Source organism: Neovison vison, chromosome 5 (genome assembly GCF_020171115.1).
Source record: "Neovison vison isolate M4711 chromosome 5, ASM_NN_V1, whole genome shotgun sequence".
Lineage (NCBI taxonomy): Eukaryota > Metazoa > Chordata > Mammalia > Carnivora > Mustelidae > Neogale > Neogale vison.
In genome coordinates, this window is record NC_058095.1 from 47,526,905 (window position 1) to 47,549,305 (window position 22,401).

The 22,401-nt window shown below is 55.9% G+C and overlaps 1 protein-coding gene across 1 annotated transcript; it reads left to right on the forward strand.

Moving 5' to 3' along the window:
* The first annotated feature begins 13,971 nt into the window (after window positions 1-13,971).
* On the forward strand, window positions 13,972-19,979 carry SP6 (Sp6 transcription factor). The gene is made up of 2 exons (XM_044248806.1): window positions 13,972-14,140; window positions 16,326-19,979. Exon 2 carries the CDS (start codon window positions 16,384-16,386, stop codon window positions 17,512-17,514), a length of 1,131 nt encoding a protein of 376 aa, XP_044104741.1. The 5' UTR covers window positions 13,972-14,140; window positions 16,326-16,383; the 3' UTR covers window positions 17,515-19,979.
* The last annotated feature ends 2,422 nt before the right edge of the window (window positions 19,980-22,401 follow it).

Below are 22,401 nucleotides of genomic sequence, written 5' to 3' on the forward strand. Positions count from 1 at the left end.
GAGAGAAGGTCCAACGGCTCCTCCAGTGGGTCTGACCGGAGGTTCCCTGGAAGAGTTTTCCAGAGCAAAGGCTTGCTGTGGGAGCCCGTTGTGGAGGGGAAACCCGCTCTGTCTGCCCATCGTCCCCTCTTTCTACTCGCCTAGCAGGAGGATTTGGATGCCGTGGACTGACTGGAGCAGTCCAGAGCCATCAGAAGTGCAAACAAAAGTCCCCAGGCAGCCTCCAGTCTTGGCCTGGAAGAGAACCCACTGGATTCTAATCCTGGATCTGCCATTAATTAATTTGCTGAGTGATCTCTGGCAAGTTCCTCAGCTTCTCTGGGCTTCCCCTTCCTGTCCCCGCCCCTCCACCCCGAGAACAGGTGCCTGAGGGAGGAGGCGGGGCCTCTTCCAGGCTGGCTCTGAGGCCCCAGGATGGATGGGGATGACCTCCCGGGTCCATTTCAGCCATGGTCCTGGGCCCTTTCTCTGGCCAATGGAGGACGTTGAGGAGGCGGATAGAGGGATGTTTCACTCCTGATGGGAACATTAATCTCTCCACATCTTCTTCCTACCCCTCCTCAGAGAGCCCCCCACCGAATCCCCTCCCATGCTCTGGGCCCCCTCCCCTGACACTCCCCATCTTCCTGCCCACCTGGGGGCCTTGCCTGGGAGCAGGAGCTAACTCTGGGGAGAGAGACTAGCCCAGCACTCCTGATGAGCAATAATTTGTTTTATGACAGAAAAGGAAATTGTCTTCAGTTTCACAAGAGCGAAACGAATTCGTTTGAAGTAGTTTGCCCCGCGGCAGCCCGAGAAGGTTTCTCTCCGAGCTTGCCTTCGCTCTCCTCTCCCCCTCTCTCCCTCTTCCCTTCTAATTACTGCAGCTTCCAAGCTGTTGGCCTGAGTCGATGCCAGCCTGTCAGATGCCAACTGCCCCAGGATCTCACCTCTTGGGTGTGGATGGGGGGGGATGGAGCCACAGGAACAAGGTGGGGTGGCTCTCGGTTCAGCCTCTGCCGTGCCCGAAGCCTCGCCTGGCACCATCACCGAGGGCGGGGGCGGGCTGGGGCAGAGGGCGGCTCGCCAGCACCCGGGAGAGCAGTCAGCTCCCAGGCCTTGGACGACCTCGACCTCGAGGGAGCACCTTGATTCCCCAGGGAAGGGGCCTGGTGGGCTTTCCCGCATGTGCTGCCCCTGTAATCCCACCAGCCCCCCTTCTTCATCCTTGGATTTCAGTCTAGAGGCAGAACTCCCCGACGGCATCCAAGTAAGAGAATGGATGGACCATGGCTACCTCCCAGTGTCAAGACTCAAAGATTCATGTGGGGGCAGCCAGGATGGGGGGAAAAGCATCCGTGTGCCATCAGTGCCTTCATGAAGAGTCCAGGGGACTGAAAAATCCCAGGATCCTACTGGACCCCTTCTAAGGGTTCCCTCCTGCGCACTTGCCCGTCTTTCACCTCTCCATCCTTCCTCCCATTCACCCACTCAACACACTTCCTAGAGTGTCAGGCACCCACTCAAGCCCTGGGAATGGTGGGACAGAAGCTCCCACTGCCCTGGAGCTTCCATTTGAGTTAGGGGTGTGTTAGAGACACAGGAAAAGGACTGTGCCCAGCACGTGCCTGGAACAGAGTAGGCGCTCGCAAATATTTGCTGAATGGGTGACTAAATGCCCAGGGCGAATCAGAGGTGACACTACAAAGAATTCAACTGTTGAGGAGAAAACAGAATCACTTGTCTAACCCTTCTGCCTCCACGCCCGGCCTCCCTGCTCCCACCTTCTCCAGGGAGCCCTCCCACCATGGGCCCCAGGGAGGGCTCAAAGGGGCCGTTGGCTGCACGGAGAGCAGGTAGCTGCCGGGTTCCGGGGCTGCCGACCTGGCACCGCTGCTTGGCGCGGGGTGCCTCTAAAACAACAAACTTCATGTCTCTAATTCGGCTCTTCCTGTTTGTCTTGATATTATCTCCTGTCCTTGAAGCCCACAGGCCCAATCAGAGACCGGGCAAAGGGCAGGAACTTTGGGGACTCAGAGACAGGGAGAGGCAAAGCTTCTCCCCTGTAGGTTTCTAGCCTGTGCCGTAGGGCAACTGGCCTCAGGTCTGAGGTCTCATTAATGCTCCCGGACATCAGTGGGGAGCACCCACGCTACAGGAAGTTCCTAGATCCTGGGTTCTGGCCATCACCGGTTCTTGGATCAATGACACTCTCCCTGCTCTAGGACTCTTGGCTTTCTGAACGCTTCAGTAGAGGGAGAATTCAGGGTGGAAATCATCAAGCTTCACTGCCTTCTCTTTCTCATTGACAGCGTAGCTGGAAAGTTCTTCCTCCTCCTCCTCCTCCTCCTCCTCCTCCTCCTCTTCTTCTTCTTCTTTAAGATTTTTATTTGTTGGGACACCTGGATGGCTCAGTGGTTTAAAGCCTTTGCCTTCGGCTCAGGTCATGATCTCAAGGTCCTGGGATTGAGCCCTGCATCGGGCTCTCTGCTCAGCAGGGAGCCTGCTTCCCCCCTCCCCCCACCACCCCACCTGCCTCTCTGCCTACTTGTGATCTCTGTCAAATAAATAAATAAAATCTTAAAAAAAAAAAAAGTCTCTGTCTTAGGCTCAGGTCATGATCCCAGGGTCGCATTGGGCTCTCTGCTCAGCAAGGAGCCTGCTTCCTCCTCTCTCTCTGCCTACTTGCGATCTCTGTCTAATAAATAAATAAATATTTTTTAAAAAATATTTTTATTTGTTTATTTGACACAGAGAGACAGTGAGAGAGGGAACAGAAGCAGGGGAAGTGGGCGAGGGAGAAGTAGACTCCCCGCCCAGCAGGGAGCCTGATACAGGGCTCCATCCCAGGACTCTGGGATCGAAGGCAGATGCTTAATGACTGAGCCACCCAGGTGCCCCAGGAAAGTTCTTCTTGATGTCTAACTTCAGTACCTTTCACTAGCCTTTGGGGAATAGCTCTGATTTGGAGTGAACTGTCTCAGGTTCCTGAATCAGTCCTGTAGGCGATTTACAGATGAACCTTCTTCCAGATTTTGAAGTCTCCCTGGGACCATCTGTCTCCCCAGTCAGCCCCTCACCTTGCATGTGTCCACTATGCTAGGCATCAGGATGGCTATCCTGTGGGTGGTAGGATCAGGGCAAATTCCAGACAGGCCCCCACCCCGGCCAGAGGGGCAGCCTCTGCCACCCCCAGAACTCCAGGTAATAACCTAGGGGCCACGCCAGGCTCGCCAGCACCTGAGCCACCGGCAGCAGATAATGATGGGGGAGCTGGGCGGGCAGAGCCAACCCCTCAATCAGGAAGCAAATTAAAAAGGGGAGGAATCTCCCAGACAGACCACAACAATGAGACCGGCCCCCTTTCCAGGGCACTGCCCGCCCTCCCCACTACCCGCCTGATTTTGCCTGCCAGGTCCTGATACCAAGCCCTCCCCTCAAATTCCCCTCTTATGGGATTCTGGTGGAGGTTCTCCCGGCGCCCTTGGTTGCAGGTTGGTGGCAGTGTTCAGTGGACCAGGACACAGGGTGCAGGACCTGGTAGTGCCTTGTTTGCCAGCCTGATCTTAGATTCCTAAAAGGGCATTCGGTACAATGGAGGGGAGGCAGTGAATAAGGAAGGTCAAGGCACACTTTTCGAACAGCCTCTTTTTAAAAAAATATATTTATTTATTTGAGGGAGAGAGAGTGAACGAGAGAGTGAGCAAACGAGAGAGCACAGAGGGAGAGTAAGAAGGAGAAGCAGACTCCCCACTGAGCAGGGAGCCAGATGAGCCAGGGAGCCAAGACCCTGGGATCATGACTGGATCAAGACCCTGGAATCATGAGCTGAAGGCAGACACTTAACCGACTGAGCCCCCAGGCGCCCCTCAAGCAGCATCTTGATGCCCACAAGGCAAACGATGGGTGGCTGTGACAAAGGAATTTATAGAGAAGCCACCAACTTCCTGCCTGGCAAGCCCCTTATCCTCTGCCAAGGAAGCATATCAGTCTAGCACATTTATTTACTCCGCTCCATACTGGTCCCTGTAGGAGATGCTGGGGCAGGGGTACAAGGATGACCACAGAATGACCAGAGAAAATTCCAGTCTCCCAAGGGGCTTACAGATTAACACACACACAACTACTCTATCACCCACCAATGTTAAGCCCTTTATACTTTCGGACTCTGGGAAACAGAAAACAGTAAGCTGGAATACTGCAAAAGGCTTCATAGAGGAGGGGACATACGAGCTGGGCTTCACGGCATCAGTAGGAGCTCCCAGGCAGAGAAAGGAGGAAGAGCATTTCAGACAAGGAACAGGATGTGTCGTAAAAATGTGTGGACAGGGGGACCTGCATGGCTCAGTCGATTAAGTAACCAACTCTTGATTTTGGCTCAGGTCACCATCTCGGGGTCATGAGATTGAGCCCTGGGTCGGACTCCGTACTCAACAGGGAGTCTGCCTGCAATTCTCTCTCTCCCTCTGCCCTTCCTCCCCTTCTAAAGTAAATAAATAGATCTCAAAAAAAAAAAAAAAAAGTGGACAACAAGGATAGAATAGAAGCCTCCTGTGGCCCGGACCTGGGGAGGGAGAGGGGTGAGGCTGGAAGGTGGGCTGAGATCAGATGGGGAATGAGGCTTCCATTTCAGGCTGAAGGAATGGACTTTCTCCTGTAGGTAATGGGAAGCTAGTGAATGTTTTTGAGCTAAAAAACATTCAGCTCTCACCCAAGCTCTGCAGGTCCCAGATATACTGCGGGGTCCTTCCATCACACAAGCAAGGGGCCAGGGTGTGTGCATGTGTGAGTGCGAGTGTGTGTGTGTGTGTGTGTGTCTGGGAAGCTGGGCTCACTTCCTTCATAGATCTTTGGGTTTCAAGGCCTCTGTTGTGTCTTTCCACCTATACCCCAGGCTTCCACCCTCACTGCTACCCTCCCAAACTGAGGAGCTTCAAGAAGTCTTGATTCCAGGGAAGCAATTTTCGAATTCACTGAGCCATGGCTTATCCACCTTTCTCAGAGACAGGTGCCAGGTGGTGTGCATGGCATGAGAAGGATTGCCCCTGGGGTGCCTGGGTGGCTCAGTGGGTTAAGCCTTTGCCTTCACATCTCAGGGACCTGGGATGGAGCCCCTCATCAGGCTGTCTGCTCAGCAGGGAGCCTGCTCCCCCCCACCCGCCCCGCGCTTCTCTGTTTGCTTGTGATCTCTCTCTCTCCCTGTCAAATAAATAAATAAAATCTTAAAAAAAAAAAAAAGAAAGAAAGAAAGAAAAGAAAAAGATTGCCCCTGCCCTCCAGGAGCCTACTGACCGGTGGGAAAGATAAGAAAACAACTCTGTGGAAAGGGGGCATGTGGCAATTAGCATTCGGGAAGTTCTGAGGAGCAAGCCAGGGATGTGCTAATAAGGGAAGACCTCATTAGAGAAAGCAGGCTTTGAGCCAGGAGCTGGAAGGCTGATCTGCTTTCCTGGGGCAGAGATAGGGCAGCGGGGGTGAAAAGAGTTGGAGCAAAAGTAGGAAGGCTGGACATGTTTGGTGGCTGGACATGCATGCGGTGCTGGGCTGCAGGGTTTGTACAAAGATCAATGGAAGTGGAGATTGCAAAAGGGACAGAAGCCAATGGGTGGGTGGGGGGGTGTCTTCCCAGGTAGTACTGGGAGCCACTGGAGTACTTTGAGTTGGAGAGGGCCAAGTCGGACTGGCATTTCAGCATGATTCATCTGTTACTAGTTTAAGGGACAAGTTAGGTGGCTGGGCCAGAAGTGGCAGAAATCCCATAGGAGATCTGAAAACTATTCCAGGAGAGAAGTAATTCCTGTTGCCAAGTTGACACTTCCCTGGAATTTTCACAGACAGTGCCCACTTCCAACCCCTTCCTTCTTTCCTTCCTTCCTTTCTCCCTTCCTTCTTTCCACACTTATTTATTAAGCAGTTACTAGGTATCAGAAGCCATTTTAGGCTCTTTCTTCTTTCTCCCCTCCGTCTTGCTGACTTTCTTTCTTTCTTTTTTAGATTTTATTTATTCATTTGACAGAGAGAGACCACAAGTAGGCAGAGAGGCAGGCAGAGAGGCAGGCAGAGAGAGAGGGAAGCAGGCTCCCTGCTGAGCAGAGAGCCTGATGCAGGGCTTGATCCCAGGACCCTGAGATCATGACCTGAGCCGAAGGCAGAGGCTTTAACCCACCGAGCCACTGAGGCGCCCCTCTTGCTGACTTTCTGATGAGAAGACAAAGCTAAACTGTCACTCAGGGCACCTGGGGAACCTCAGCCCAGACTCCTCATTTCTACTCAAACTAATCCGGTAGCTTTGGTCTTCAGAGCAGGTATATGGGGGGAAAATGAGAGAACCACACACGGTAAGGGTTTGTGGGTAGCGTGAGGTAGAAAAGCTTGAGGGCAGGAGGGTGAGCAGCTGGGGCAGAAAGCTGTTGGTGAATGGGAGGAGCAAAGCTGACCACGGAGTGTGGAGGAGATGGGCTGCCTGGGGGAGGGAGGCTGGGCAAGGAGGGGAAAGATGGAGGACTAGAAGGAGGCAGGCCTCTGGGTGAGGATGGGGGCCAGGAGGGAGGGAGGGAGGGACAAACCTGAGAGCTAGAGGAGGAAGTAGAGTCTTAGTCTCTTAGTCGCTGGAGGTGGGTGGAGATAGAGGTGGGTAAGGGTGGAGGTGGGGGCTGGGAGGCTAGGGCAGAGGAAATGGGCCCAGGCGCTGGAGACAAAAGTCTGGGAGTCTGAGCCTCTGCGGAGCCACCTGGAAGGTGTAGGCAGCGGCAACATCAAACTTGGGATCCAGGGTTGGCTCTGAGAATGACTGTAGTTGGGGGAGGGGGTGACAGGGGTGGGGGGGTGGCAACTGGGGAGTGGGGGGAGCCGAGAGCAGGAGAGGGGCCTGGATGGGCCATTAAGCCCCCTGGTCTTTGGACTCCTCCAGGGATCCTCCCCTTCCCTCTGAAGCCCAGAAGCGACTCCAAAGACCCCAACCCCAGCACAGAGCTCTAGGCCCCTGCTGTGCCCACCGCTGGCAGTCCTCTCCCCTCCACCCCTCATCGCTGGTGGGAAAACACTTTGTTGGGTTGTTCCAGAGGTGTGAATAGAAGGGGAAAAGGGGTCGCCTGCCAAATAGGGTCTGGGTCGCCTTCATAGCTCCTCTCTCAGCAAAGCAGTCAGGGTCTCCATACATCCTTTACTGATCCAAAGGCTGGGAGAAGGCGTGTGGGCCAGCAGGTCCAGGCCAAGGACTAAGTCTTTTCCTACCCCCCCTCCCAATCCCCCCACCCCAAGATTCTCCCATCTTTTGGACTGGACCTGCTACCTAAGCATATGGAACCGATTGAAAGAATTTGTATGCTCACCTTATAATTTATGCAAATCAACTCTGTAATTAACTATAATTTGGAGGCATCCTTTGGTATTTGAGACATTTATCCATGAGGAAATGCCCTAGTGATAATGCTCCCGTATTAACATTATTTACTCCACCTGTGTGGTCTCCCCAGCTTGTTTCCCCCCCTCACTCTGATTTTCTGGGCTGGAAGGTGGGGAGGGACAGGGAAGCCCCTCCCTGGAGCCCGCCACAGTCCTGACGCCTGGGTTCTCCCGGGGAGCTGCGTTGGCCCTGTCCTCCCAACTTGGCTTAGGATTGAAGGAAGGGGTGCCGCTCTGCCTCCGAAGTCCCCTGCCACGCTACTCTCCCCTGCCGGGTGGGTAGCTCTCTGCTGAGCTTTTGAGTGCTCTTCCGGGCTTCAGTGTTCTCATCTCTGAAATGGGGAGAGGAAGGACCTGTCAGGGCCTTTACAAGATAATTGCTGAAAAGCTAATGAAGGGACTGGGAATCCCCAGTCAGAGAGATTTCTGGGGGTGTAGGGGGAGGGGTAGGACAAGAGTTCAAGAGGAAGGCTTCCTGACTCACCCTGTGCTAGACTCGGTGGGGGAGGTGGCATGGAAGGCTTGGGTCACTGGGTTCTGGGCGGGTGCAGAGGGTGCACAGCAGCGCCCGTCCTCAGCACCAAGGGTGCTAGGCTATGGCTGAGCATGAGACGTGACCCCTGGAAAGGTCTCCAGGCCACTCTCCGATGTGGATCAGAATTGCTAGCTTCAGACAGCTGTGGGAAACCGGTCTTACTCTGTTTCATCTCCTTTCTCCTTCCTGGTCTGTTGTCCCCCTCCGCTCCAGGACATGCTCCTGTTAGCCAACACGCCTAAACTTATAACCAGCCTAAAATTAAGTTCATGTAAATAGTTGGGGATGTGGGGCCACCACCTAAATTCCCCTCCAGGCCCCATCTCCCTTCCCAGGCCATATTCCCAGCCTTGTCACTCTCCTGGAGTCCCAGGATTCCTGAACTATCTGTAAATGTCCTCGGCTGGGCTCTAACTCTGGTCTTAGGTGACCTTTTCTTGTCCAACGCAAGCTGCTCCACCCCATCCAAAGTCAGGGAGATGGTCTTCCCATTCCATTTCACAATGACAGATCCCAGATCCAAGGAGTGGATTGCCTTGGGTCCTGGGGGTTCCGAACTGGAAAATATCTGAAAAGGGAATGAAGAAAAGGAGAAGGAGAGGCTTCAGCAGAGGTGGGAGAGATGGCTTCAACAGGGACGGGGAGCTCTACAGGGAGGGATTGATCAGCTGGAAGGGTGAGTGTGTGTGTGTGTGTGTGTGTGTGTGTGTGTAAAGTCTTTAAAAGTGGTACTTCTTGGGCGCCTGGGTGGTTCAGTGGGTTAAGCCTCTATCTTTGACTCAGGTCATCATCTCAGGGACCTGGGATGAGCCCTGCATCAGGGCTCCCTGCTCAGCAGGAAGCCTGCTTCCTCCTCTCTCTCTGCCTGCTGTTCTGCCTGCTTGTGATCTCTCTCTCTGTCAAATAAATAAATAAAATCTTAAAAAAAAAAAAGTGGTACTTCTTTCTTTCCCACCAAATCCACAGAGAAAACCTCAGAAGGAGGGAGATGGAATGTGGAGAGTTCCAGCCATTGGAGATCTCTCAGCTGGATTCCGTAAGGTCCACTTTGTCCCTCTCCCACTGCCTGTCCAACCTCTGGGGAGGGAAGGAGGGAAGAAGTCCTGTTCTCCATCCCCCACCCCCAGCTGCCTCTTCTAGCTGAAATCCTCCTTTCCTGGCAGACCTCAGAGACTCAGATCTCATCCCCTACCACTCCCCCAGGAGAGCTGGGGGGCCACTGTTTCCTGGATTATCCTAAAAGCTTCCGAGAGAGGCCATGAGGACTTGGCAGCAACCCTGCCTGGGGCTCTCACCCGCCCCCCACTCTGGCTCTGGCTGTCGCCTCCCTTATAAAGCTTGGCTCTCACATCACCCCTACCTGCCCCTCACTGCTGCCGCCAGCTCTAGGCTCCATGGACCGGTAAGAGGGGATGTTCCCTGTCCAGCTCAGGGGGCAAGAGGATCTAGTCTCCTCTCTAGAGGGTCCATTGAGAAGGGTTTGAAAGGCTTGATTCTTTCTGAATCTGGGAGGAGGAAATAAGAGGGAGATCTTGGGGGGCTTTGTATGGAGACCCAAAGAGGATTCCTTTGGAGGTCTTTGCGCTGGGCCATGCTGAGACCTGGGGGAGAAATGGAGTGGTCATTAACCAGTTGCCAGGGGCTTCGTCCTGAGAAAAAAGATGGGCAGATATTAATAGACACACAGGGCACACACTCACCCCACAGAAGTTTGTGCATGCTAGGACACCTGCAGAAGTAAGGGAGAAACCTCTGTGCAAATCCCATGGGGAACTCCATGATGGAAGAGAAGGAACAGACACCCCACCTTCAAGCCCCTGGCACACACAGGCATGATGGGTACACACACACAAGTGTGGGCATACACACGTACCCCAGGATATGGATGCTCTAGACTCAGCTGGTTTCATCCTTTAGACTGAAGACAGATGTGGACACTAGTGATATTTGGCTTAAAATAGAATTAGGATCCGGTGTAGTGCCCGGTCCCAGGTAAACCCTCAGTAAGTGTTGGCTGAGTGAAAGAGAACCATTTTGGCCCCAGCTCTGGATTCTGTCCAGTTTCCTAGGAACATGGGAGGGCAGGGTGGGAAGAGGGAAGGAAAGGAGGAATGTGTTGGTGTCCAGGATCATTAATTTGCAGGTTTCCAGGTGCAGCCTGAAAGTGGGGGTGTGGAGTGGAGAAGAGTGAATAACCAGGAATTAGGAAACCAGGGTTCTTGTCCCTGCTTTGTTTCTAACTTTCCGATGACTTTGAGCTATTTGCGTCCCTGTTCTGGGGTTCAGTTTCCCTACCAATAAAAAGAGGACTTGCACTAGACCATTTTTATAGGCAGAAAAGCTTTGGTATTTTCCTAGTGCAGTTTCCACAGAAGGACAGCTGAGGTTTAGAAGGGACCACAGATAGAGCTGTGACTTGTCCCAGCAATCCAAGATGGGACCAGTGTGTCCTTTTAAAGGCACGGTCATGGATGGCTTTGATCTGGACATTAGCTGGAGAATGCTATTCCTCTCACCTTCAGCATTTAGGGGAGCTGGACTCCAGGGGCCAGCACTGCTGCCCTAGCAAGGTCGGAAGGGCAGCCAGAACTGGGCTTTGGAGCCTGACAGATCTGGACTCAGTTTCCTTCTCTGTCTCATTTAATAGCTCTGTAATCTTGGGCAGGTCATTGAATTTCTTTGATCCTTGGCAGAATTCCTCCTCTGTACAATGGGAATAATAATAACAAGTTTGCTGCATGCCCATGAGAGTTCAAGACATTTGTGGTTTGTTTTTTTTTTTTTAAAGATTTCATTTATCTATTTCAGACAGAGAGAGAGAGAGTGCATGAGCAGGGGGAGGAGCAGAGGGAAAGGGAGAAGCAGGCTCCTGGCTGAGCAGAGAGCCTGATGCAGGGCTCAATCCCAGGACCCTGGGATCGTGACCTGAGCCGAACGCAGACGCTTAATGACTGAGCCACCCAGGCGCCCCTGAAGATATTTGTGTAAAGTGCCTGGAACATAGTAGATGCTCAGTAAATACATGGTGGTCATGATGACCGTGAAGACTAACCTGGTCCAGGAGCAGAATGATTGCATGGTAGAAATGAGGTATGAGAAGAGGGGTAGCAGGATTGGACACTTGTGGCAAAATCTGTCTATCTACCCCTTTGGGGAAATGAGGGAGAAAGACCAGAAATGGCCTGAGTCTTGGGCAAAATCTATTTGTGTGGGAGATGTGGTGGGCTGCATTGTCTAATTTTGAGAAGACAAAAATAGTACTGGGCAGTGGTGATGTTGGCAGTCAAGTCGACATGAGACCAGGGGCACTGTTTAGTAGGAAGCCATCTGGCAAGGGGCTGGAGGGGACGGGAATCAGAAGAAGGCGAGTAGAGGGGGACCTGAAAGGAAGATAGGACTCTGAGTGAGAGGCAGAAAGCTAGGCAGGACAGGAAAGCAGGATGGCTGAGTTTTCTGAGATAACTGTATTAGGAGCCACAGGCAGATGGAGGATCTTTGCTCCTGGGAACCCTAGGCGGCTGTCGGTCAGGGTAGGATGGGGTTAAAGGGGGGTCTGGGAGGAAAGTGGGGTGGGAAGTCTACCATCCAGGGGCTAGACCCGTTTCCCTGTTGCTTTCCAGGGAGAGACAGAAGGAGACAGGAAGATAAAATAATCTGGTGCCTGGAAAAAAAGTGGGAGCAGGGTGGGGGGGACTCTGAGCAGATTCCTGCTCAGATCCCTTAAGAGCAGTAGCTTCTGTGGGCTGCAGGGAGGAAGGAGGCAGAGAATGCCTATGGGTCAAATCAGACTTAACACAGGAGCCTGAGTCACAGGCTCTGTTCTGGATGTGGTTGTGAGCAGAGTGAACAGAGATAAAACCACGTTGATAGAGAGCTGTCGATGTGGCAGTGGCCCCAAAGATCCTGAGCAGTTCTTGAGAATCAACATCATCACTGGCGTCTGAGTGTCCAGAAGACTACTGATCAGAAAGAATAATCCCTTGCATTCCAGCAACTTCTCCAGGCTTTCCAAGCGCCTGTCTTTTACCCTGCAGGGTAACTGCTCTAACTGCATTCTAACCCAGGGGAAACTGAGGCTCAGTGCAACCTGACCCACCAGATCAGCTTAACAAGTCCAGGGCAGGGGCGGGATTTTAGGTCCACCAAATTCCAGTCCCAAAATCTTGCGAATATTCCTCAATCCAATAAACGTTTGCTGGGAACCCACTTACTTAATAATTATAACAACATCTTCCCTTTGCTGTGAGCTTACCAGGGGAACCAGGGGCTAAGTATTTTCCGTACATCAATTCCTTTAAGCCCCAGAAGAGTCTTCCAACTTGAACTCAGGTGGCCCAGATGAGGAAATGGAATCTTAGAAAAGAGGGAGATGAACCCATGAATCAGACATTGACTCCGGATATAAGACCGTGTGTGTTTTGGGGGGGCGGGGGGAATCACGCAGGCAAAGGCTGATTTTCAAGGGGCTGTGGATTCAGTTTAGTTGTTCTGTAGTGGCACTTTGAGTATGTCCCCAACGGAAAATCGAACCGGGTCAAGCAATGGTGGTGGAACAGAGGATGTAGAGGTGAGATTGAATCATCCTAAATTCTGGTCCTGCTGTGCCTGATAGACTATCGAGACAAAAAACGAAATTTAAAAACCGATGGCAAAGCGCGTAGGGAAAACCAAACAGCGCAAAGAAAAAAAAAATATGGAAATCGATCAGAATTCCCCTGCAAGAAAAGAGTTGTTTCGGGAAGTCCGCGCAGCGGGTGGAGGAGGCACGGATAGGGAAGGGAACAGCGGACTACCCGGGTTCACAGGCCAGTGGGGCGAGGAGGAGGAGGAACGCCTCTAATCACCGGCGCTTGCTCCATATCTCGACGAAATGGGACCTGGAGAGAAGTTTTTCGGTGGGGGCCGTGAACGCCCTGAAATTTTTGCCAGAATGGTGCACTGTGTATGTGCATTTGTTTTCCTTAAAGGAAATCCCAGACTCTTTCCCAAACTTAGGACAAACTTAGGAACCTTGGGTTTAAACATTCAGGTGAGAATCGTGGCAAGGGGTCGATCAGTTCTTTCCAGAAGTGTCCCTTCCCAGGGCCATTAGGGCGCCTCCCCAACTTTCAGAGCCGGGCGCGCAGGGGGGCAAAGGTGGAGGGCACACGGAGGCTGAGCAGCTCCCGGACTGAGGGGAGTCGCGTATTTGAGAGATGGACTTAGGACGCGCCTGCGGCTGCTGCTTAAGGGGAAATGGGGAGTGAGAGCTGAGGGGGGCCTGGGAGACGAACAGGGGCAGGCAGGGGGGAATAAGGGCAAGTGGGGGAACAGGGGAATGGCAGAGGAGAGGAGGCCACCCAAAAAAGGCGAGTGGCCGGAGAGGGAGAGGAAGAAAGCCGGAGCCAAAAGGCCAGGGGTTGGTGGTGGTGGAGAGAAGCGGCGGGGGTAATGAGGTGAAGGAGGGCGGCAGCCCAAAGTTCTCACGGCCTAGGCCTGGGGTGGACCGGACACATCCTTGGCGCTCAGCCCTGTTTCCTTTTACTCTCAGTACCCCGGCCAGCGCCGCCCCGCCGGGCGAGTGGGTCGAGCGCGGAGGAAGCAAGCGGCGCCCGAGGGACGCTCCTAATCGCTCCGAGGACCCGCCCCCTTCTCCAGGCCCCCGGGGTCTGAGTCCCGCGTACCCCGCCAGACCCAGCCCGCTCCGGAGCAGTTTGGCTCCCGAGGGGCGGGTCTCAGAGCCTGGGAAACGCTCCGCCCAGGACCCCCGCGGGAGGAGCGGAGTGGCCGGGGAGGAGCCAGGGAGGGGCGGGAGGCGACCTAGTTAGCGAGCCCGCCCCCTCTCCTCCAGCCCCGCCGCGCGGGCCTCTCGTCCGGCCGAGCCCGCAAGGGTTAAAGGCGGCGGCAGGTGAGGTGGGCGGGGCCGCGGACTCGGGGAAAAAGGAGCGCGGGGCAGAGGATGAAGGCAGAGAGCGCGGGTGAGTCACGGGCGGAGCTGGGCTCGCTCGCTCGCTCGCTCGCTCCCTGGCTCCCGCCCGCCCTCCGCCCTCCCGCCGGCCCTCCGCCCCTCCTCCGCCGCCCGCTGCCGGCCGCCAGCCGCCCGCCGCCGGGTCTGGTCGCGGCCCCTGCTCGTCTTCGGCTCCTGTGCCTTGCCGTTGGAGAGCCCGCCGGCGCGCAGGGCCCATGAGCGCCCGTCCGTAGCGCGCAAGCCTGCCGTGCCCGGAGCCCGAGCGCAGCCTCGAGGTAGGAGCCAGGGTCGGGGCGGCGAGGGGTGCGCGCTCCGGGATCATCCCAGAAAGACGCGCCTCGAACTCGCCGCAGCCTCCGGTGGCCTTGGGGGAGGTGGTCCTAAAGAATCTGAGGGGCTTAGCGTGCCCGCCGAGCGACAGCTGGGCGGAAGGGCGAGACGAGGGACCGAGGAGGCTGAAAACCGGGGAAACTGGAGCGACTGGGACAACCGGAGGACTGGAACCTTGAGGACTGGGAGTGCGGAAGTCCTGACCACCTGAGCGCCGGCGATCGGGAGAGGGAGACTGCGGAGGGGGAAGAAGGGTGTTTCTACCCGGCTTCCTGCACTGGGGAGCGGGAAGCCGAGAGTGCGCGCTCTGCTGTCTCCCTTCCCGAAACTTTGCAGGCTGACCATTGCATCCCGGGGCTGGACTCCCTGGCTCTGCGTCGAGAGCGGCCACTCTGGAGCCTGGGTCGTTCACCTCCCCACCCCCTAATCCCTGGGGCAGTTCCCAGACGCCGAAAGCTATTAGGGTCCCAGGCCTCCCGGCTCCTGCCCAGCCCCTTCTGGGCTGCCCCACCTGGGCCCGAGGCTCTTTTCCTGCTGCTTCACCCTGTTCCTTTCTTGTGGTAAGGCAGCTAGAGGCTGAGTAGGCGCCCTGGTTCCCCTCTCTCCCCCTCTCCCAGACTACCAGGGCCATCTCTTTGGTCACAGAGGCCACAGGTAGCAGGGTCAGCCCTGCTGTAGGAAGAAGTCCCTGACCTAAACCACTGCACCTCCTCTCCCACCATCAGAGAAGACTGGGCGACCAAACTCCACACCTGAAGGGCTCCCAGGTGTTCGGGAGAGGTCTTGGGAGGAAGAGGACCTTCGAGTCACAGATGTGTGGTTAAGAACGGGGTGGATGTCTTTAGGTTGCCAACCCTTTAGGGAAAGGATAACAGGCGGGGAGTCCAGGCACCTGGTTCACAGAGGTACATACAGTGCATACTGGTTGATTGAACAAGTAAATGAGAGTCTGTTCAAGTCATTTCTCCAAATACTGCCTCGGTTTCCTCTTTTTTAAAATAAGGGGGCTGGCCTGAGGCAATGGTTCTCAACACTTAGCTGCATATGGGAGCCATCTGCAGAACTCCTAAAAATGACCCAGGTCTAGAATGCACCCCTCTCTATAATCTCTTGGGGTAATTCGTAATTTCTGTGATTCTGGTTTTTCTTGTTGTCCTTCGCTGTCCCCACTGTGACTCTGCATCTCTTAACGGGGTGACAGTTTTACCTCCTTGAGCTGGTTAGTCAGCTCTTCTCTCGCTGGCCCCCTTCTGGGGGAAGCTGACCCCTCCCAGCTTCACATCTGAGTCTCCCCTAGATTGGAGGAGGGCATGGATAGCAGCAGACTACTGGCTGGAGCCTGTGTGGGTCAGCACAGGAGAGGAGGAGGCTTACCTTTCTCTGGTGGGGAGATGTCCCCTGGGAACTAGCACTGTGGCTGCCCCCCCCCCCCGGGGGTGAAGTCCCTGCACGAGGGGAAGGGGTAGGGGCTAGGCATGGAAGTGAGTTTGGGGGGGGGTGGCAACCCAGGCAGGCAGAGAGCTGAGGCGAATGGTACAGAACAATGAAATGCTCTTCACCACTGAACATGCCTCAGGGATGGAATGAGGTCTCCCCCAGTATCTGAAAACCTGCGCTGGGCATGGAAAATCAGGTCACCTCAAGCTCTGAGTTTCAGAAACAGACCCCCACCGTCTCCTCATCTGTGTCCTGAGTTAGACTAGGGAAGTAGAGACGGGTCTAGGCCCTCCATTGGGGGTGGCGGCCGATCTGCAGGGGGTTAAATGCCACTAGCTCTCTGCGCTGGCCTGGGAACCCGGGGTCCGGATGGTCCTAGCATTTTACTGTAGGTGTTTCTGACTTACCAGCCTGGGACTAGCCCAGCTCTCAGAATGAGCTAGGTCCTGTAGGAGGGATCAGCATCAGCGAGGAGAAGGTTGACTTACCCCCTTGGCTGAGAACCTCATCCCCTCCAGCCTTCCTAGCTCTCCCCAATTCTGTTTACTGGTCTTTAGTCCCCTCAGAGGTGTGTCCCTCTTTTCACCTGCCAGGCAGCTACAGAGAGGAGCACTTTGCAGGGAGGGGATCTGGGTCAGGACTAAAAGTGAGTTGGTTACTTCCCTCATGTCACCTCTTCTTTGCCTCCTTTAGGTCCCACTTGAGGTACCCCTGACCGTCCCTGTTCCCCACCCCACCCCGGATCCCGGCAATGCTAACCGCTGTCTGCGGCTCTCTGGGCAGCCAGCACACGGACGCGCCTCACGCCTCCCCGCCGCGCCTCGACCTGCAGCCTCTCCAAACATACCAGGGCCACACGAGCCCGGAGGCTGGGGACTACCCCTCCCCGCTGCAGCCTGGAGAGCTGCAGAGCCTCCCGCTGGGCCCGGAGGTGGATTTCTCACAGGGCTATGAGCTGCCGGGGGCCTCCTCTCGGGTAACCTGCGAGGACCTGGAAAGCGACAGTCCCTTGGCCCCGGGACCCTTTTCCAAGCTCCTGCAGCCGGACATGTCACACCATTATGAATCATGGTTCCGGCCGACTCACCCAGGCACGGAGGATGGCTCGTGGTGGGACCTTCATCCGGGCACCAGCTGGATGGACCTCCCCCACACTCAGGGCGCGCTGACCTCGCCTGGCCACCCCGGGGCGCTTCAGGCTGGCTTGGGGGGCTACGTCGGAGACCACCAGCTTTGTGCCCCACCGCCCCACCCACACCCGCACCACCTTCTCCCGGCCGCCGGAGGGCAGCATCTCCTGGGGCCGCCCGATGGGGCTAAGGCCTTGGAAGCGGCCGCCCCGGAGTCCCAGGGTCTGGATTCCAGTCTGGACGGAGCAGCCCGGCCCAAAGGCTCCCGGCGGTCAGTGCCCCGCAGCTCGGGCCAGACCGTGTGCCGCTGCCCCAACTGCCTGGAGGCGGAGCGACTGGGGGCTCCGTGCGGGCCCGACGGGGGTAAGAAGAAGCATTTGCACAATTGCCACATCCCAGGTTGTGGGAAAGCCTACGCCAAGACGTCGCACCTGAAGGCGCACCTGCGCTGGCACAGCGGCGACCGTCCCTTCGTGTGCAACTGGCTCTTCTGCGGCAAGCGCTTCACGCGCTCTGACGAGCTGCAGCGCCACCTCCAGACCCACACGGGCACCAAGAAGTTCCCCTGTGCGGTCTGCAGCCGCGTCTTCATGCGCAGCGACCACCTGGCCAAACACATGAAAACCCACGAGGGCGCCAAAGAGGAGGCTGCCGGGGCGGCCACGGGCGAGAGCAAGGCCAGCGGAGCGGTGGAGCCCCCCGGGGGCAAAGGCAAGCGGGAGGCGGAGGGCGGCACGGCTCCCTCCAACTGAGCTGCTCTGGTACCGCCCCCCACGCTGGTCTCTCCTGGGGGCATCAGAAGAGCTTTCGGGGGGGCCCCCCTCCACTCCCCCCGCCCCGGCCTGATGCCCTTGGGGGTTGGGGGACTTGAGTCAGAGGATCAGGTGGTTATTTATTAAGGGGGAGGAAAAGTGGTGCGGGGTCAGGGGGACGGGACAGTAGGGGGTTTTTTAGTCTCTGGGGCTGGACGAGACGTGTTTGACTGGCTGGGCTGGGAGGGGCTGCGCATGCTGCTCTGTCCTCCCCTTCCCCACTACTTCGCTCCAGTGCCCGGGCTGGGGGGTTGGGGTGGGGTACCCCTACCGAGGCTGCAGGGCGGAGGGGACCTGCTGGAAGAGACGGCGCGTCCCGGGAGCAGAGAGGAGTGGGGCCGCCGCAGGCGCTGGGGGTAGCTGTCTGGACACGTCCTTAGTGCCTGGGAACCGGGACTTAAAAGCGCCTCCGGACTCGCCCTGCGGCCCAGGTCCCTTTCATCCCCCATATAGTGCTTCTGTCCCTATGTTTCCCGAGGGAGTGCTCATGTGGGGTAGGGGAGACAGGGGTACCCTCTAAGGAGGGGTCTCTATCTGGTTGGGAGTGTTGTTGCCCTAGAAATAACTCCTTTTATGTGCCTCCTGATAAACCCTTCCCAACCCATTCTGATGGAGCCCTGAAGGAAGAGGGGAAGAGGCCAGAATCTGGGACAGCTTCCCAGCCAGAGCAGTGGGGTGGAGGAGACAGCTAGACCAGGAGGGGGAGGGCAAAAAGTCCCCTTCTTAAAATGAGAGGAAGGGATTGGGTAGGGCAATGGAAGGAACTAACCCCTTATGCCTCTAACTCGGATTCAGTCCTTAACTCATGGTTTTCATGAAAAATAAAGTTCGGTGTAGTTCACATTCCCCATCCGTTACCTGATCTAGGTTTTCAAGGCCACCAGAAGCCCCAGCCCCCACCCTAGAATGATGTAGGGCCTCATCCTGGCTCCCTGTTCCCACCCCTCCCCCCATCATTTGCTTTCTCCTTAGGGATGGAAGGAAGAGGGTTGCCTGGGGAGTAGGTGGGGTGTCCCAGCAGAGGGACCTCCAGTGGTCCCCACTCAGGGTGGATGTCCAGCCATCTTCTACTCACTGGGAAGAGAAGGCCCACTCTTTCTTTTCTTTCCCATCCCCTTTCTCTGCTGCCTGCAAGCCTTAACCCCCCTCCTGTAGAGCATTAGGAGGCTCCCTTCTCCCCATCTCAATTCTGGGCAGGGGGACTTCCCTTCCATATGAAGGAGGTGTTCTCCCATTGGAAGGGGTCTGCCTTCTGAGGTGATGTCCAAGAAGCTGTCCCTGTCCCCTTCTTTAGATGCTAGAGATCCATCCTGATTGTGATCTTGGAGTGGAGCCTGGGGAAGGAGAGAGCCTGGCAGGGATGGAGCCAGGCAGAGGGAAGGAAGCTGATAGGGGGTAAGGGTCTGGAATTAGTACCCTTTCCCAAGCTAGAGGTAGAGGCCCTAAGATTCCCTCTGACCTCCCTGGACCCCTTGCCCCCTTTCTCCACCCAGAGCCCTATGCAAAGATTAGTTGTGTATTGATTTTTAAGTTATAAGCAAAAGGTATTTTATTTAATATTAGGGCATGTGTGTGTGCATGTTGTTTGTACGTGTGTGTGTGTGTGTGTGTGTTGTGTGTGTGTTTCTTTACTGAGCCTGGGGTCTCCAGCTAGAGAGACCCCACCTTGTTCACCCTGTCCAGAGCCCTAGGTCTTAGGCTTACAGCATCTCTTCCTCCCTTGGGGATGCTGAAGTCCAGTCTCAGGACTGGGAGCTAAATGGGAAATGGGTCTGGGGTCTGGATAGGAATATGCATTTGCATAGAAGGGAGCCCTTCTTAAAAGGGACAGGGTGACTCTCCCTGAGAGACTCATGGGCCTGGGGTAGTTTAAGAAGTAACGTTCTTTCTTTTTGCTCCCTCTTCCCCCTACCTCTTGCCACCCCAACCAGAGGTCCCTTTCCTCGCTGAGAGGGTTGGGGGCAGGAGAGAGCTCCCAGTGCCTGCGGGTTGCCTGGCCAGGCAGAGAAAGGGGGAGAGAGGGAGGGCACTGTGGGTGTGGGATGCCTTTCTCCTCCACCCATCGAAACCAGCCACCCCCTCCCTGTGCCACCAGGACAGCCTCCCCAGTGACCATTGTAAGGGGAACTCCCGAATGGGTGTTGGGGTGGCGGGGAAACATTGATGTTCCCCTCCGGAGGCCTTAAGTTCTAAGGGTGCTGGTGAGGGCTTCGGATGGGTTTTCTTCTGCTCCCCTCGTTTATAGATCTAGGTTGCTTGGCTGTCTACCCCCTTCTAGGCAGCCTCCTAGAGGAGAAATGTAGGATTTTTTTTTTTTCCTTTAACTGCTGTGAACCCACTTTGGGGGGGAGGAGGAGGAAGAAACAGCCTGTGTTTTTTATGCCGTAATAAAGTCATCAAGCACATCATTGCTTCATTTGTCTTCCAGCTCTGGTTTTCTTTTTGACTCAGTGTCCCTCAGCAGTGAGGACCAGGCCGGCTGCAGGGTGGGGTGGACACTTCCTTTGATCCAGCACCCCAGTCTGCAGCCTCTCCTCCCTTTGTTTGGGGCAGAGCCCAGCTGATGGAAGGGTCAGATCCTTTCCCAGGAGGTGGCTGGTGTGGGGAATGGGGAGGAGCTCCCTCAGGGTTGATAGCTGGGCTGACTGTCCCTCCGTGGGGCTGAGAAGGTTCTAGATATTTCCTTCCTCCTCCACATATAAGCCCCCTCTTTCTCCTCCCCTGCCAAGAACGCCAGTTCCCTGTCTTACCAGGGAGAGCCAGCCTCCCAGCCTGGTCACCCCGCCCCGTGGGGGTGTGATCAGTCCCTCTGGCTGTGAGCGAGGCGGGGGTGACTGACAGCGATTTCTTCACCCAGAATGATCCCTATCAGGGACAAGGCGATGAAAGGCAGCCAGGCTATCTGATGGGCTCCAGCCCAGCTGGAAAGTCAGAGGGAAGGATCCTACTGCAACTCCCAGCTAGAGGGCCCGCCACAGTTACACAAACACCACGCGCACCAATGCACCCTCACCCGACCCACTGGGCGGCCTGGGATGTGCAGAAACGCCCATCTGTACACACTCTCCTGGGCTGCCCAGTGCCTGCGATGCAGCCGGTGCCCAATTCAGGTGAAATGATTAAAAAACAAAAAACCCTCATGAGTCCAGAGGCCCAAAGCTAGGAAGGTTGACAGCTGAGAAGGTTCGGGGTCCAAAGGGGCAGGCTGGACTTTGTGTTCGTTCACCCTCCCCGCCTTCATTTTGGCCACAGTTGTCTTCCCTAGTGGGATTCCTGTTTCCCACACTCCACCCCTGACCCAGTTTCCTGGAGCCAACTCTGGTACCCACACTAGCTCATCCCATCACCTGTTTGGGAGAATCTGCAGTCACAGAGTTGAAGGTCACTTTGTGATAGGGGTTACAGATGGAAGCAGACTGGTTTTTAGGGGAGGAACTCTTTGCTTTCTCTTGCTCCTGGATTTAGAAGTCCTGGAGGAGGAGGGGCAGGCCTATGCCCCCCAACCCTTGCCGGCCCCACTCTGTGGGCACCTCTTTTGTCTTCCTGGTTCAGTGGGGGTTAGACCCCAGGACCCCGGGGAGCCCCTTCCTCCTGCAGCCCATCACTGCCCCCAGGGACAGGAGGGCAGCTGTGGGGCTGGCTGGGCCTGTCTGGGCAGGGCTGGGGCCACCCCTCCTCCCCTCACAGCTCCTCCTGCTGACCTGCATTCTTAGCGGGGGCCTTTGGTGGGGCTCTGATGTTTGCTCACTGGCCCGCATTGGCAGCAATGCTGCTCAGCTGGCCCGCCCCCTACCCCCCACCCCTGGAGCCCAAGGCCACCACTGACCCCTCAGATCTGACGCCCGCCCGCAGTGGGATGATCCTGGAGGGCCAGGGAGAAAGTAGGGAAATCAGGCCACGTGGGCTCACCCTTTGGACAACCTCTCTGAGCCGCCAACCTCCTCTCCTGGGAGGTGGGAGTACCGGCCCTGGAGGGTAGGTGAGTGAAAACAGGAATGGGAAAGTGACGGAGGAGCCGGCAGCCTGGGAACCGCAGCCTGGGGCAGCGCTGTGGCCCGCAGACACTCGCTTCTCCTCCGGCCCAATCCTGCCCCACCGCGGGCGGCTGGGGAAGTGAAGGAAGGGGCCCGCTGAGCCGCCCGCCGCTCTGGGTGCCCGCGTCTATCGGCACACAGCCTTGACTTTTGCTTCTGGAATGACCCCCGACGGCAACCTCACGACACCTCCCCGTGGACTGCACACCCTAAACAGTCTTCACTTTCCATTAATTCTGGTGAGCTCGACGGCTCAGCGTCCTATCAGTGTGGGTTTGAAAAGCATCTCAGGAACCCAACAGTCTGGCTGTCTCCACCCGGTACAGGGCGTAATAGAGACACCCAGGGAATTTCTGAAGCCATCCGGATTAACTCTCCAGCACTCCAAGTGATGTCCTTGGGGGCGTATTAGACCTGCGTTTCTCAAACTTTACACTGGGGATGTTGTTAACATGCAGCTTCTGATTCACTAGGTCTGAGGTGGGGTCCAAGATTCTGCATCTTTTTTAAAAAATTATTTATTTATTTGGAGAGGGGGCAGAAGGAGAGGGAGAGAAGCAGAGTCCTTGCTGAACTGGGAGCTCCATGAGGGACTCAATCTCAGGACAATGAGATCATGACCTGCACGGAAATCCAGAGTTCACGGTTTAAAAGACTGAGCCACCCAGGCGTCACAAGATTCTGCATTGTTAACAAGCTTCCAGGTGATGTTGATGCTGGCCGTCCACGGACAGAGGATGAAAATATTCTGTTGTACAGTGGAAGTTGTGTGGTTGAAAGCAAATTGCTCCCC

What these genes read in the sequence shown, in the direction of transcription:
- SP6 (XM_044248806.1), top strand. Translation starts at nt 16,384, where the DNA reads ATGCTAACCGCTGTCTGCGGCTCTCTGGGCAGCCAGCACACGGACGCG.